At 37.3% G+C, this 16,056-nt stretch overlaps 1 protein-coding gene across 1 annotated transcript in view; it reads right to left on the bottom strand.

Moving 5' to 3' along the window:
- Positions 1 to 3,238: 3,238 nt before the first annotated feature.
- The window catches only part of ALKBH8 (alkB homolog 8, tRNA methyltransferase), a 70,739-nt gene continuing 57,921 nt past the window's right edge, over positions 3,239 to 16,056 (bottom strand). The window contains exons 11-12 of the mRNA XM_079929658.1: positions 5,151 to 5,300; positions 3,239 to 4,153 (exon numbers count right to left, since the gene is read on the bottom strand). Of these exons, the coding sequence (XP_079785784.1) occupies positions 3,596 to 4,153; positions 5,151 to 5,300 (708 nt within the window). The 3' untranslated portion in view covers positions 3,239 to 3,595. The remainder of the gene's footprint in view (positions 4,154 to 5,150; positions 5,301 to 16,056) is intronic.

A 16,056-nucleotide genomic window follows, 5' to 3' on the forward strand; every position in this document is an offset into this window, starting at 1 on the left:
ACTTTAAAGCTGTGTCAAGGTTTGAGTTCTAAAGGTAAGAGTGAAGGCTTTTAATACTGTAAGAAAATGCTAGCTTCCCAGATAGAAAATATATTGGTTTCTTATAATCTAGATGAACAAAGTTTTATACGGATTGTTCTTTCAGTGTATGGAACTTGTACACAGGATTTGGAGTAGCTAGTGAAATGTTTGAGATACCTGCCAACCTACCCTTTCTAGTGTGGAGATGTATAAATGTCAATCACTGGCCAGGCTGGTGGAAATCTGACCATGGCTTCTGTGACTGTCTGCGGTCCCCAGCAGGGGTCTTAATTTTTTTCTAATAGAATTTTGAAAAACTATCTATACTCTCCATCATTTAAAAAGCTATATCTAAATTTTCACCTTAATTTTAAAGAGTTTTCTTATATAAATACAAATGTTGAAAATAAATTACCTTACTCTTTAAACATAAAATAAGAAAATCATCTATTCCATCTAGATGTTAAAATTTATTAGTATGTGTTAAACTTCAAATTGTGATGTAAAGTCCTAGAATGTATATCAGAAATAAAACTATTTTTCACCCTGCAATTCTTTCTTCCCATATCATGAACCTTACAAATTCATCTATAGTGAACAATTATAATCTTATTCAGAAATTCCACAACAAAATAATCAGTGTCTCATCTAAGACTGATTTTTTTTTTTTTAACATCTTTATTGGGGTATAATTACTTTACAATGGTGTGTTAGTTTCTGCTTTATAACAAAGTGAATCAGTTATACATATACATATGTTCCCATATCTCTTCCCTCTTGCGTCTCCCTCCCTCCCACCCTCCCTATCCCACCCCTCCAGGCTGTCACAGAGCACCGAGCCAATATCCCTGTGCCATGCGGCTGCTTCCCACTAGCTATCTACCTTACTACGTTTGTTAGTGTGTATATGTCCATGACTCTCTCTCGCCTGATTTTTGATGACTACTGTTTTGAAAGCTTAATGCTGAAGATTAGCATCACTAACATATAGTAACAAGATATATAATTGCCTGCACAGCCATCGTTCACAGAAAGAGTTTTTTCTTTAGGTAGTCTAAAGCATTACTACTACAAAGCAATGCATGCTGAGAGTACAGTATTAAGAATAAACCATAATCCAAAAAGAGTCATGTACCAAAATGTTCATTGCAGCTCTATTTACAATAGCCAGGACATGGAAGCAACCTAAGTGTCCATCAACAGATGAATGGATAAAGAAGATGTGGCACATATATACAATGGAATATTTCTCAGCCATAAAAAGAAACGAAATTGAGTTATTTGTAGTGAGGTGGATGGACCTAGAGTCTGTCATACAGAGTGAAGTAAGTCAGAAAGAGGGCTTCCCTGGTGGCGCAGTGGATGAGTCCGCCTGCTGATGCAGGGGACACGGGTTTGTGCCCTGGTCCGGGAAGATCCCACATGCCGTGGAGCGGCTAGGCCCGTGAGCCATGGCTGCTGAGCCTGCGTGTCCGGAGCCTGTGCTCCGCAACGGGAGAGGCCACAACAGTGAGAGGCCCGCGTACCACAAAAAAAAAAAAAAAAAAAGAGAGAGAGAAAAATACTGTATGCTAACACATATACATGGAATCTAAGAAAAAAAAAAAAAAGGTCATGAAGAACCTAGGGGTAAGACGGGAATAAAGACACAGACCTACTAGAGAATGGACTTGAGGATATGGGGAGGGGGAAGGGTAAGCTGGGACAAAGCGAGAGAGTGGCATGGACATATATATGCTACCAAATGTAAAATAGATAGCTAGTGGGAAGCAGCTGCATAGCACAGGGAGATCAGCTCAGTGCTTTGTGACCACCTAGAGGGGTGGGATAGGGAGGGAGACGCAGGAGATATGGGAACATACGTATATGTATAACTGATTCACTTTGTTATAAAGCAGAAACTAACACACCATTGTAAAGCAATTATACCCCAATAAAGATGTTAAAAAAAAAAGAACAAACCAAAATGTTTTCCCTTCTGCATGATAATTTGACCTCTGTGCCTCCTGGAAGCTTGACATAAGGTATGTTAACTGGGTAACTATGGCATATATGTAGGTAAAACATAATCCCTGATTGCACTGGACTGGAACAAACTATGAAAGAACTAGAAATACCCAATAATGACACCATAGCTTTGGCTAACAGAGAATAATTAGGTTTAACTGACAATTCTTAAGTTTTGCTATTTAAATAAAGGAGTTAAAAGATCATATTTGTGGGGCTTCCCTTGTGGTGCAGTGGTTAAGAATCCGCCTGCCAATGCAGGGGACATGGGTTCGAGACCTGGTCCGGGAAGATCCCACATGCTGCAGAGCAACTAAGCCCTTTCACCACAACTACTGAGCCTGCGCTCTAGAGCCCGCAAGCCACAACTACTGAAGCCTGTGCACCTAGAGCCCGTGCTCCACAACAAGAGAAGCCACCGCAATGAGAAACCCGTGTACTGCAATAGAGTAGCCCCTGCTCTCAGCAACTAGAGAAAACCGGCATGCAGCAGCGAAGACCCAATGCAGCCAAAAATTAAATAAATGAATAAATAAATTTATAAAAAACAATTTAAAGAAAAAAGAGCATATTTGCTGGGACTTCCTTGGCAGTCCAGTGGTTAAGGGGGCGAGGATTTGATCCCTGGTCGGGGAACTAAGATCCTACATGCCACTCAGCCAAAAAAAAAAAAAAAAAGAGCATATTTGGGTTGCCTTTAGCATCCAGACCAATGCATTAGGAATACCAATTAACTCTTGGTAATAACTATAGTCAGGATTAGTAGTTATTTCAGCCCTTTAAAAATAACCTTTTGTTCTCACGTGAAACCCTCTGTTTTAATTTTTTTCCATAGCATTTATCACCTGTATCTGTTTGCTTATTGTCTGTCTTTCCTTCTAGAATGTAAGCTCCATGAGGGCATGGACTTTGTTTTTTTCTTGTTCACTGTTCCCCTTCCAGAACTTAAAATAGTAACTGGTACAGAGTAGAGGTTCAATAAGTATTTACTGGATGAAAGTTCCTATATTAATATATGGGTACTATCCAATTGACTAAAATTTTACTGAGTACCTACTATGTGTCAAGCCCTGTGCTAGTAAGGTGTAGTGACAGAGTGGTTATCATCTATGATTTTACAGAGCTAACAATCACAGATAAAACTTCAGACAATTTTCTACTGAACAGGAATATTTTCTTTATTATTGATAAAATGTTATGTGATTACTTCACTAAGATTCTATACGATTTAGTTCATTTAGTAACACTTTATAACAAAAGTTTATCTTTAAAATGCTGTGCTCTTACCCTAGGATCCCAAATATTTCACAAACTACTTCAATCACTTTTAAAAACCATCCCTGTTACTCCCTATAGGAGAAGCCTACATTTATGGATTAAATGATGTCAGCAATAGTAGAAGATCGAATATTTCCTAACTAATCTCTACTTACAATTTCTCTCAGGCACTCTCCTTTGATACTTTTCCTCACGGTTTCTCTTTAACTAATAATACAGGTAATTTAATCTCCTTTTTTTTTAAAAAAAGCTGAACATTTATTCACTGTATATATGTTCATAGAGATGATCAGACCTTTTGAAGAATCACACACCAGTTCCCCTGATCATAGTAGCTTTGCAGTATGCTGATATTACTCAAAGTCTGGCAGGCAGCTTCCATTTCTCCCTCACAGAACACATGGTAGTAACGATGAAACACAGGACCTGGGTCATGGGATCCTAATGGTCCAAATGGCTCAATAGACTTGCCCTTACCAGGATTTTCCTTAAGGTGCCAGGGAACCAGTAAGTCTTGAGAATGAAAAGAAGTCCTATTAGTGTGAATAGGCAACTTGGAATTAGTAACTTTCCTTGAATTATATCCTCTATCCTGAAAGTCATTAATGGAGGGAACAGAAGGTGCTGAATCGTGATTGCCCACATCAGGCATCTGCTTCACAAGCAACTCTTGCACTGATGTATCATTGCTGATTTCCTCTTTCTTTTCTTGGCTAATTCTGTTTTCTCTAAGATACTTGGACTTATTATTATTATATTCTTGTTCCATTGCCCAAACATAGATGAGTGCCTTCCCACCAGGTCTTAGGAGTCGAACAAGTTCTTGGAGAGCTGCCACTCTACGCTCCTAGTTAAAACAAAAAAACAACAAAAAACCATATTGCCATTTATCAATGAGAAAGAGATACAGAGAGGAAACAGGAAAATATAACTGACTATAGGACTATTTTCAATTAAGATGGACAGTACAGAAAATCAAACATGAAACAAATCTTATAGTTAAAAAAAAGGGGGGAAAAAGGAGAATTTTGCTCTGCAATTGAGAGGAAAAAAATGGTTGATAAAAGGGGAAAACTTTTTTTTTCTTTCTGATAATAATACAGAGGCATAGAGGCTTTTCTGCTTTGTTTGAAATTCAGTTGAGATCATAAGATATATTGAAACTGCCAGGAATTCCAGCACAAAGGGATCTATAATGTTATTGCTTAGATTGGGGGAAACGAGTAACACCTAGGAATAATAAGATTTTTTTTCCTATAAGAAAAATATAAAATATTAAATTCACTTATTTTAAAATTAGAAGCAGAGTGACTAATTAAAAGCATCAGCATACTACTACCATATAAATACCTGAGTTTTGAAGAAAAGAACAGGAAAAGAAGAAAAATAGAATGGGAAGAACATGAGACTCAGATGTCAGGAATGAGAGTGAGAGCCGAGAAAGCAAAATGGGAAACGGAAATAAAGAAGAAGCTCAGAGGCTGAGGAGACAGAGAGAATACTCAAGAGGCTTAGAGCTGATGATCTCTTAAAGTCTCTTACAGCTAAATTCTGCGACTCTGTGGGTTTGAGGAAGACATTTAAAGATGAGTAAGACTCAGGTAGGAAAAAGGCAGAGATGTGCAGCAATAAATGCATAGTCTCATCAGACCTCTGTTTAAGTAATCACAGCTCCCATGTAACTCATCTCCATTCCACAGGCTTTCTTTAAAAACTGCAGTAAACTGACAAGAAAAGAGAATGGAAAGAAAGGAAAAGCTAAAATGGGGTCCAAATCAGTAAAATCCATGAACATTTCCTGCCACTTAGTTACAAGTTCTTGGAGCAAGAAAGACAATACTTACTGCTGTAGCAAAATGGTGAATAACAGCAATGGAGATGCAAGCATCACAAGACCCACTGCGGACTGGTACTGCCAAAGCATCACAGACAAAGGCCTGATAATGCTTCTCTCTACAAATGTCCACAAGGTTTTGGCTACGATCACAGCCAATCTATAACAGATAAAGAAAGAATTTCAGAACAACTTGTTTAAATGTCATAAAGTTATTAGACAGATTTCATATTCATTGTGAAAGGGTCTAAGACCATGATATTATAGGTTCTTACAACCAGTACAAAGTCAGCTTATATAATTTACAGGGCAGCATTTATTACCTTAACAGGTATCAAACAATTCAAATTAGTGAATGGAAACAAAATAACTAGAATAAAAATAACATTGGTGGAAATGGGAGGTCCTAATTGGCATCTAATTAATCACGACCCAGAATCTTGATCTTTTTGTAATATCACACTTTATTTTATTTTATACCTTATCGTATCTTATATTCTGCGCCACACGGCATGTGGGATCTTAGTTCCCTGACCAGGGATCAAACCCACACCCCCTGCAGTGGAAGTGCAGAGTCTTAACCACTGGACCACCAGGGAAGTCCAATATCACACATTTTAAAATGGAAATTATCGCATAAACATAGACATTTAGTCTTTTGGGGGAAGCTACAAATAAAGAGGTTCTAAGGTATCTCTTATTAGTATATAAACTATTCAGTAATGACCCAGATATCAGGAGGATGGCTTATTTTTTTTCCTTCTCCTTTATACTTTTCTCTATGTATTACTTGCACCATCATAAAATAAAATCTTCCCAAATAAAGTTAAATAATTTATTTCATTTTTTAAAGCCATTGAGTCTTGTTCTGCTAAATACCTGAATTCAAAATTTGTAAAATGCTATTGAATTAAACCTTTTGGCATAACCAAACCATTCTATGGGAATGATAATACTGAAGGCAGCTGGCAGCATCCTTTCATCTCCCCAAGCAGCTGAGGCCTAACATGCCTTATGCATATGTCTGGTTCTGTGGTAAGTATTTGTGGGCTAGGACTGCCTATATGCTCTCTAGTTTTGTTGTTGTTTTTGTACACAGTTTTGCTGTTTAGTTCTAAAAATACCATATATAGAGAGAGACAGGAACAAAGACAGAGACAGAGAGCACACACAAGCACATGCAATGTGCACATATAAATTGAGGGAGGAATAGGAGGAGCTTAAAGAATGTTAAATCACTAATAATTATCTCCAGATATTTCTTCTTAACCCAATCTCTACAAGAGAGAAAAGATATGTATAAGTAGATTTCATCTAACAGAAGTAGCCACCTCAGGTTCATTTGAATTTTTGCTATAAGTAAGCATTGATCATTGCTAAGGGATCAGGGTTCCCTCAGTCCATCTGAGAATAAAGATATGAATCTTCATGTCAAAACAATTCTTATTAAGTCACACTGCCATGCCAATCATACCTAATATGAATTTGCTCAGTTTCTAATAAATATTAAATAGCTTCGGTATTCCAGCCCACAGCTGCATTAATATCTGAGGTATAATAAAAGGTACCAAGCTAGAGGTAAAGTATAGCAATATCATTTTGGTATAATTTTAAGATGGAAAAGTACTAAGGGCCCATTAATAACAACAGTGGCACAATTCCCACTTAATTGCTCCCTTTACCTGTATAAGATATATAACTGGCTATTACTCTTATTTATTTTCTTCCATATCTTATGCCAATAGTCACAATATCAAGATGACAGTACCACTCAAACAATATGTATATTATATTTTGGTCTTTGCCAGGTTTTATTACAATAAAATTCAGTTCATGGAAACAGAAGTTTCAAGTATGCCCAACTATTACCTTGCTAAAAGTCAACAAGAAGAAATCCAATGTGCCTATCCCCAGAGATAGAGCTTGACAGTTACTCAGAGGAGGAGAGTTATTATCTGAGGATCACAGATAAAACAGAACAAGGAGAAGAGCAACCGAACAAAAACTAGAGAAAATTTCCTTCTTCTTCCTGCCAGACTCTTACAATTATTTGTACAGAGCACTCCTTTTCACCAACAAATGAAATCAGGGGCAATTTTAGTCATAAAGTACCAGGTCTAATGTAGTCCTGACTCATACCTGGCTCAGTACTTTCACCTTTCACTTATTTTGCCTGAGTCTTCCAAATACTATAGTCAAATCAACAGTATTTTCTTCTCTTCCCTTTCTATTTTTAAATTCCCTTAAGTTTTTATACCAAGGATAGTACCAGATATTTGAAATTCTCCCTAATAATGCTACATAATGTCAAAAACAGGACAGAAAATAGCTTATGTATAAATACTCATTAATGGTAAGGGACTCATGTAAAGCTACATATTTCTGTATGTGGGATGGAGATGAATGACAATAAAAACACATATTGGTTGGGCTTAAAATGTATACTTTATACTTCTATATAATTTTTAAAGTCTTCAACATAATATTAAATATGAAATTCTGGAAGTACTGGTAAAAATGAAAAAGTATCCAACTTAGTAATCAAACTAAACAAGGTTTAACTTTTCTCCTATTAAAGTATCAAAAATATTTTAAAACCAAAGTATACCACAGTGATAGCACTGTGATACAACTTCCTGTCATAAAGTGTTGTTGACAGTACAAATTGGCTAGGCCAATTTTAAAAAGCCATTTGGCAAACCATTTTTTTTTTTTTGCAGTACGCAGGCCTCTCACTGTTGTGGCCTCTCCCGTTGCGGAGCACAGGCTCCAGAAGCGTAGGCTCAGCAGCCATGGCTCACGGGCCTAGTCGCTCCGCGGCATGTGGGATCTTCCCGGACCAGGGCATGAACCCGTGTCCCCTGCATCAGCAGGCGGACTCTCACCCGCTGTGCCACTAGGGAAGCCCTGACAAACCATTTTTTAAGAAAGATAAAAATGTTCACAATTTTTCATCCAATAATCATTCTTCAAAAAATTTATCCTAAGAAAATAATCCAAAATATGGAAAAAGGTAAACAGGCTAATGAAATTGCCTTTAAAGAATACCCACCATATGTTAAAGCAGATTCTTTATATAAATGTACTTAACTCTTGACAGTGGTGGAAACAAGATGGTGGAGTAGAAGGACTTGAGCTCACCTCCTCTCACAAAAACACTAAAGTCCTCTCAAGAAAACATCAAAATTGCAACTAACTGCTGAACAAAAAGCAACAAAAAAGATATTCTACATCCAAGGACAAAGAAGAAGCCACAACGAGACAGTAGGAGGGGCACATTTGCAGCACAATCAAACCCCATTCCTGCGGGTGGGTGACCCACAAACTGGAAAATTCATCACAAAGTTTCTCCCACGGGAGTGAGAGTTCTGAGCCCCATGTCAGGCTCCCCAGTCTAAGGGCCTGGTGTTGGAAGGAGGAACCCCCAGAGCATTTGGCTTTGAAGGCCAGCAGGGTTTGACTGCAGGAACTCCACAGGACTCGGGGAAACAGAAACTCCACTCTTGGAGGGTGCACACAAAGTTTCACGCACACCGAGACCCAGGGACTCAGAGACTTCATAGGAGCTTGGCCAGAACTACCTGCTGGTCTTGGAATGTATCCTGGAGGGGTGGGGTGGGGTGGCGGCTGTGGTTCACTGTGGGAATAAAAACACTGGTGGCAGAGGTAGAGGTAACGGAGTACTCATTGGTGTGAGATCTCCTGGAGGCCGCCATTTTGATACCAAGACCTGGCACCACCCAACAGCCTGTAGGCTCCAGTGCTGGGATGCCTCAGGCCAAACAACCAACAAGGAGGGGACACAGCCCCGCCCATCAGCAGACAGCCTGCCAAAACTCTTCCTGAGCCCACAGCCACCTCTAAACACATCCTTGACATGGCCCTGCCCACCAGAGGGACAAGGCCCAGCTCCACCCACCAGTGGGCAGGCACCAGTCCTGCTGACCAGGAAGCCTGCACAACCCTCTAGACTAGCCTCACCCACCTATAATACTGCAACCTGCAGCCTGCAGCCTGCAATCTACAATCCTGCAGCCTGTAGAACAGAAACTGCAAACACAGAAAGTTAGACAAAGTGAGATGACAGAGAAATATGTTCAACACAAAGGGAAAGATAAAACCCTAGAAGAATAACTAAGTAAAGTGGAGACAGGCAATCTACCTGGAAAAGAATTCAGAGTAATGATAGTAAAGATGATCCAAAATCTGGGGAAAAGAATGGAGGCACAGACTGAGAAGATACTAGAAATATTCAACAAAGATATAAAGAACAAACAGAGGTGAACAATACGATAAGTAAAATGAAAAATACACTAGAAGGAATCGATAGCAGAATAAATGAGGCAAAAGAACAGATAAGCGACTGGAAAGACAGAATGGTGGAATCACTGCCATGGAACAGAATAAAGAAAAAAGAATGAAAATAAATGAGGACAATGTAAGAGACCTCTGGGACAACATTAAATGTATCAACATTTGCATTATAGGGGTTCCAGAAGGAGAAGAGAGAGAGAAAGGACCTGACAAAATTATGGAAGAGATAATAGCTGAAAACTTCCCTGACACGGGAAAGGAAAACATCACCCAAGTACAGGAAGTGCAGAGAGTCCCATACAGGATAAACCCAAGGAGGAAAATGCTGAGACACACATTAATCTACTTGACGAAAATTCAAGACAAAGAGAAAATATTAAAAGCAACAATGGAAAAGCAAAAAATAACATACAAGGGAATCCACATAAAGTTACAGATGATTTTTCAGCAGAAACTCTGCAAGCCAGAAAGGAGTGGCACAATATATTTAAAGTGATGAAAGGGAAAAACCTACAAACAAGAATATTCTACCCATCAAGGCCCCCATTCAGACTTGACAGAGAAATCAAAAGCTTTACAGACAAGCAAAAGCTAAGAAAATTCTGCACCACCAGACCAGTTTTACAACAAATGCTAAAGGAACATCTCTAGGCAGAAAAGAAAAGGCCACAATTAAAAACAAAATAACAAATGGGAAAGCTCACTGGTAAAGGCAAACATACAATAAAGGTAGGAAATCATCCACACGCAAATATGATATCGAAAACCAGCAACTGTGAGGAGAGTACAAATGCAGGATATTGGAAATGCATTGGAAATTAAGAGACCACCAACTTAAAATAATCTTGTATATATACATATAGACTGCTATATCAAAATCTCAAAGTAACCACAAGCCAAAAGGCTACAATACATACACACACACAAAAGAAAAAGCAATCCAAACACAACACTAAAGACAGTCATCAAATCACAAAGCAGAACAAAAGAGGAAGGAAAGGTTCTTGAAAATATAAACAAAATTGATAAACCTTTATCCAGACTCATCAAGAAAAAAAGGAGAGGACTCAAATCAATAAAATTAGAAATGAAAAAGAAGTTACAACTGACACCACAGAAATACAAAGGACCATAAGAGACTACTACAAGCAACTATATGCCAATAAAATGGACGACTTAGAAGAAATGAACGAATTCTTTAAAAGGTACAATCTCCCAAGACTGAAACAGGAAGAAATAGAAAATATGAACAGACCAATGACAAGTAATGAAATTGAAACTATGATTAAAAGCTCCCCAAAAACAAAAGTCCAGGACCAGATGGCTTCACAGGCGAATTCTATCAAACATTTAGAGAAGAGTTAACATCTATGCTTCTGAAACTATTTCCAAACATTGCAGAGGAAGGAACATACCCAACCTCATTCTATGAGGTCACAATCACCCTGATACCAAAACCACACAAAGATACCGCAAAAAAAGAAACTTAGAGGCCAATATCACTGCTGAACATAAGCGCAGAAATCCTCAACAAAATACTAGCAATCAAAATTCAACAACACAGTAAAAGGATCATATACCATGTTCAAGTGGGATTTATCCCAGGAATGCAAGGATTTTTCAATATCCGCAAATCAATCAGTGTGATACACCATACCAACAAACTGAAGAATAAAAACCATATGATAATCTCAATAGATGTAGAAAAAGCTTTCAACAAAACTCAACACCCATTTATGATAAAAACTCTCAAGAAAGTAGGCATAGAGGGAACTTACCTCAACATAACAGAGGCCATATATGACAAACCCACAGCCAACATCATTCTCAATGGTGAAAGACTGAAACCATTTCCTCTAAGATCAACAACAAGGAAAGGTTATCCACTCTCAACACTATTATTTAACATAGTTTTGGAAGTTTTAGCCACAGCAATCAGAGAAGAAAAAGAAATAAAAGGAATCCAAATCAGAAAAGAAAAAGTAAAGCTGTCACTGTTTGCAGATGACATGATACTATACATAGAGAATCCTAAAGATGCTACCAGAAAACTAATAGAGCTAATCAATGAATTTGGTAAAGTAGCAGGATACAAAATTAATGCAGAGATCTCTTGCATTCCTATACACTAATGATGAAAAATCTGAAAGAGAAATTAAGGGAACACTCCCATTTACCATTGCAACAAAAAGAATAAAATACCTAGGAATAAACCTACCTAAGGAGACAAAGACCAGTATGCAGAAAACTGTAAGACACTGGTGAAATAAATTAAAGATGATACAGAGAGATATACCATATTTTTGTATGGGAAGAATCAACACTGTGAAAATGACTATACTACCCAAAACAATATACAGATTCAATGCAATCCCTATCAAACTACCAATGGCATTTTCCACAGAATTAGAACAAAAAATTTCAAAATTTAGGGCTTCCCTGGTGGTGCAGTGGTTGAGAGTCCACCTACTGATGCAGGCGACACGGGTTCATGCCCTGGTCTGGGAAGATCCCACATGCCGCGGAGCGGCTGGGCCCATGAGCCATGGCAACTAAGCCTGCGCATCCGGAGCCTGTGCTTCACAACGGGAGAGGCCACAATAGTGAGAGGCCCACGTACCGCAAAAAAAAAAAAAAAAATTTCAAAATTTGTATGGAAACACAAAAGACCCCAATAGCCAAAGCAATCTTGAGAAAGAAAAACGGAACTGGAGGAATCAGGCTCCCTGACTTCAGACTATACTACAAAGCTACAATAATCAAGACAGTATGGTAATGGCACAAAAACAGAAATACAGATCAATGGAACAGGATAGAAAGCCCAGAGATAAACCCATTTACATATGGTCACCTTAACTTTGATAAAGGAGGCAAGAATATACAATGGAGAAAAGACAGCCACTTCAACAAGTGGTGCTGGGAAAACTGGACAGCTACATATAAAAGAATGCAATTAGAACTCTTTCTAACAGCATACACAAAAATAAACTCAAAATGGATTAAGGACCTAAATGTAAGATAAAACTCTTAGAAGAAAAGATAGGAAGAACACACTTTGACATAAATCACAGCAAGATCGTTTTTGACACATCTCCTAGAGAAATGGAAATAAAAACAAAAAGAAACCAATGGGACCTAATGAAACTTAAAAGCTTTTGCACAGCAAAGGAAAACATAAACAAGACGAAAAGATAACCCTCAGAATGGGAGAAAATATTTGCAAACGAAGCAACTGATAAAGGATTTATCATAAATGGGTGTTGAATTTTGTCGAAAGCTTTTTCTTTACCTATTGAGATGATTATATGGTTTTTCTCCTTCAATTTGTTAATATGGTTTATCACATTGATTGATTTGTATTTACTGAAGTATCCTGGCATCCCTGGGATAAACCCCATTTGACTATGGTGTATGATCCTTTTAATGTGCTGTTAGATTCTGTTTGCTAGTATTTTGTTGAGGAATTTTGCATCTATTTTCATCAGTGATATTGGCCTGTAGTTTTCTTTCTTTGTGACATCTTTGTCTGCTTTTGTTATCAGGTTGATGGTGGCCTCTCAGAATGAGTTTGGGAGTGTTCCTCCCTCTGCTATATTTTGGAAGAGTTTGAGAAGAATAGGTGTTAGCTCTTCTCTAAATGTTTGATAGAATTCGTCTGTGAAGCCTTCTGGTCCTCGACTTTTGTTTGTTGGAAGATTTTTAATCACAGTCTCAATTTCAGTGCTTGTGATTGGTCTATTTGTATTTTCTATTCCTTCCTGGTTCAGTCTCAGAAGGTTGTGCTTTTCTAAGACTTTGTCCATTTCTTTCAGGTTGTCCATTTTATTGGCATACAGTTGCTTGCAAGTAATCTCTCATGATCCTTTTTATTTCTGCAGTGTCAGGTGTTACTTCTCCTTTTTCATTTCTAATTCTGTTGATTTGAGTCTTTTCCCTTTTTTTCTTGATGAGTCTGTCTAATGGTTTATCAATTTTGTTTATCTTCTCAAAGAACCAGTTTTTAATTTTATTAATCTTTGCTATTGTTTCCTTCATTTCTTTTTCATTTATTTCTAATCTGTTCTTTATGATTTCTTTCTTTCTGCAAACTTTGGGTTTTTTTTTTCTTCTCTCTCTAATTGTTTTAGGTGTAAGGTTAGATTATTTATTTGAGATGTTTCTTGTTTCCTGAGGTAGGATTGTATTGCTATAAACTTCCCTCTTAGAACTGCTTTTGCTGCATCCCATAGGTTTTGGGTTGTCGTGTTTTCATTGTCACTTGTTTCTTTTTTGATTTCCTCTTTGATTTCTTCAGTGATCTCTTGGTTATTTAGTAGTGTATTGTTTAGCCTCCATGTGTTTGTATTTTCTACAGATTTTTTCCTAATCTAGTCTCATAGAATTGTGGTGGGAAAGGATACTTGATATGATTTCAATTTTCTTAAATTTACCAAGGCTTGATTTGTGACCCAAGATATGATCTATCCTGTTGAATGTTTCATGAGCGCTTGAGAAGAAAGTGTATTCTGTTGTTTTTGGATGGAATGTCCTATAAATATCAATTAAGTCCATCTTGTTTAATGTATCATTTAAAGCTCGTTTCCTTATTTATTTTCATTTTGGATGATCTGTCCATTGGTGAAAGTGGGGTGTTAAAGTCCCCTACTATGATTGTGTTACTGTCGATTTCCCCTTTTATGGCTGTTAGCATTTGTCATGTAGTGAGGTGCTCCTATGTTGGGAGCATATTTACAATTTTTGTATCTTCTTGGATCGATCCCTTAATCATTATGTAGTGTCCTTCTTTGTCTCTTGTAATAGTCTTTATTTTAAAGTCTTTTTTGTCTGATATGAGAATTGCTACTCCAGCTTTCTTTTGATTTACGTTTGCATGGAATATCTTGTGCCATCCCCTCACTTTCAGTCTTTATGTGTCCCTAGGTCTGAAGTGGGTCTCTTATAGACAGCATATATACAGGTCTTGTTTTTAAGTTAAGTATTTATCTAAGAAACACATTCAGACTGAAGGTACTCTAAAATCAATGCACAGAACATCATGTAGTGAATAAGCTAGACCAAGCTCTGGGTATGCACATCTCATCTATTATTGGTACGGTTATAAAGGCAATAAGTTTCTTGAAGGTATAAAATCTTTCTTATAAAATTTAACTCTGAAAATAAAGCCAACAGCTAATGCTGATGCTAGGAATTATGGAGTCTAAATAAGAAATGTTTCTTAGTTAGAATATAGAAATTTTGAATTAAAGAGCAGAAGAACAAGCTCATGCATAACTCAGATCAGATAAGAACAGATTCACCACATTTACTTCTAAGAGAAATGAATAGTTGTTTATAAAACTATTTCCATGAGAGCCCCAGCTAGTATTTTTAAAATATACTCTGTAAAGGAAATTATATAAAATAGTGATACTAATAATTTTTTAAATTCTGAGACTATCTTAGATATACATTTGAATACCCAGAATGAATGTCTCAGGTCACATCCTCTCATGAATGTCAAGAAATGCACATATTTTCATGCTCAAAGATGGCTGTTCAAAATACACTCAAGTATCATTGCTCCATCCAGGTTGGAGCCTCAGCAGCTTAAAAAAGTAGTTTTTTCTTTTACCATACATAATTCCATTTCTTGTATAATGAAAACCATAACTCCAACCCAGACAAGTAGTTTTCATTCATTCATTGAACCACACCTACTGAGCCTTCCCTACAGGTCAGACAATGGCAGTAGGTTCCAGAAAGAGCAGACAGGAAAGAACACATGCAGACTGCCACTGATAAAATGAATGTAGATTATGGAGAGTGAGTACACTTATGATTTTCTATTTCTTCTGAATATATTCCTTCTTGAATCAGCTTCAGGTTTTTGGTTCAGTTTATCAAGAAATCATTTTTCTTAACTGTAACAGGATAATATTATCATATGACTAAGTCAGTGTGTTTGACTTCAACCTAGTTTCACTGTCACAATTGATACCTGACTAGACATAGCCACAGGTTATCATCAAGAAAGTGTAAAAGCAGAGCTTCCTGAGAAACATTTTTGGATAGTACCTTAAGATTAAAACATCAGAAGATATACTTTAAGCTGTGGTTAGAGTTGTGACAAATCTAAAACCTATTTCCTCTTCAACATGAACAAACTTAATTCACTAGACCTTACTCTTTATAAACTAAAATTTAATTGTAAACAGGATGACAATATATGAATACTTGTCTTCTCTTGATGAAAAGCGATTCTTTCATCTGCCTCTTAATGCACAAAGTCTACATTTCCTCAATTGCAGTAGTACTGTTCTTTCTTCATGTCGGTGTACAATATCTAGGATGAGGTTAAAATAAAGATTACAAGCAATCTGACATACTACAACAGCCCATGAAGGTAGACTGCTCTCATTCTCCTTATATACTCCCCTTACTCTAGTCCTTCCTCCCCTAATCTTGAGAAAGGGAAGCTCCAGTCCTCACAGAGCAGTGTTGACACAAGTACTTACAACAATGCACTAATGCAGGGAGAACTTCCTACTTCTTAGCACAGCAGAGAAAAAAGTGATCCATTAGAAAAAGAAATTATAACAACTGAAAACAGAAACTTTGGCATC

The sequence above is a fragment of the Stenella coeruleoalba genome (genome assembly GCF_951394435.1).
Source record: "Stenella coeruleoalba genome assembly, chromosome: 8".
Taxonomy (NCBI): Eukaryota; Metazoa; Chordata; class Mammalia; order Artiodactyla; family Delphinidae; genus Stenella; species Stenella coeruleoalba.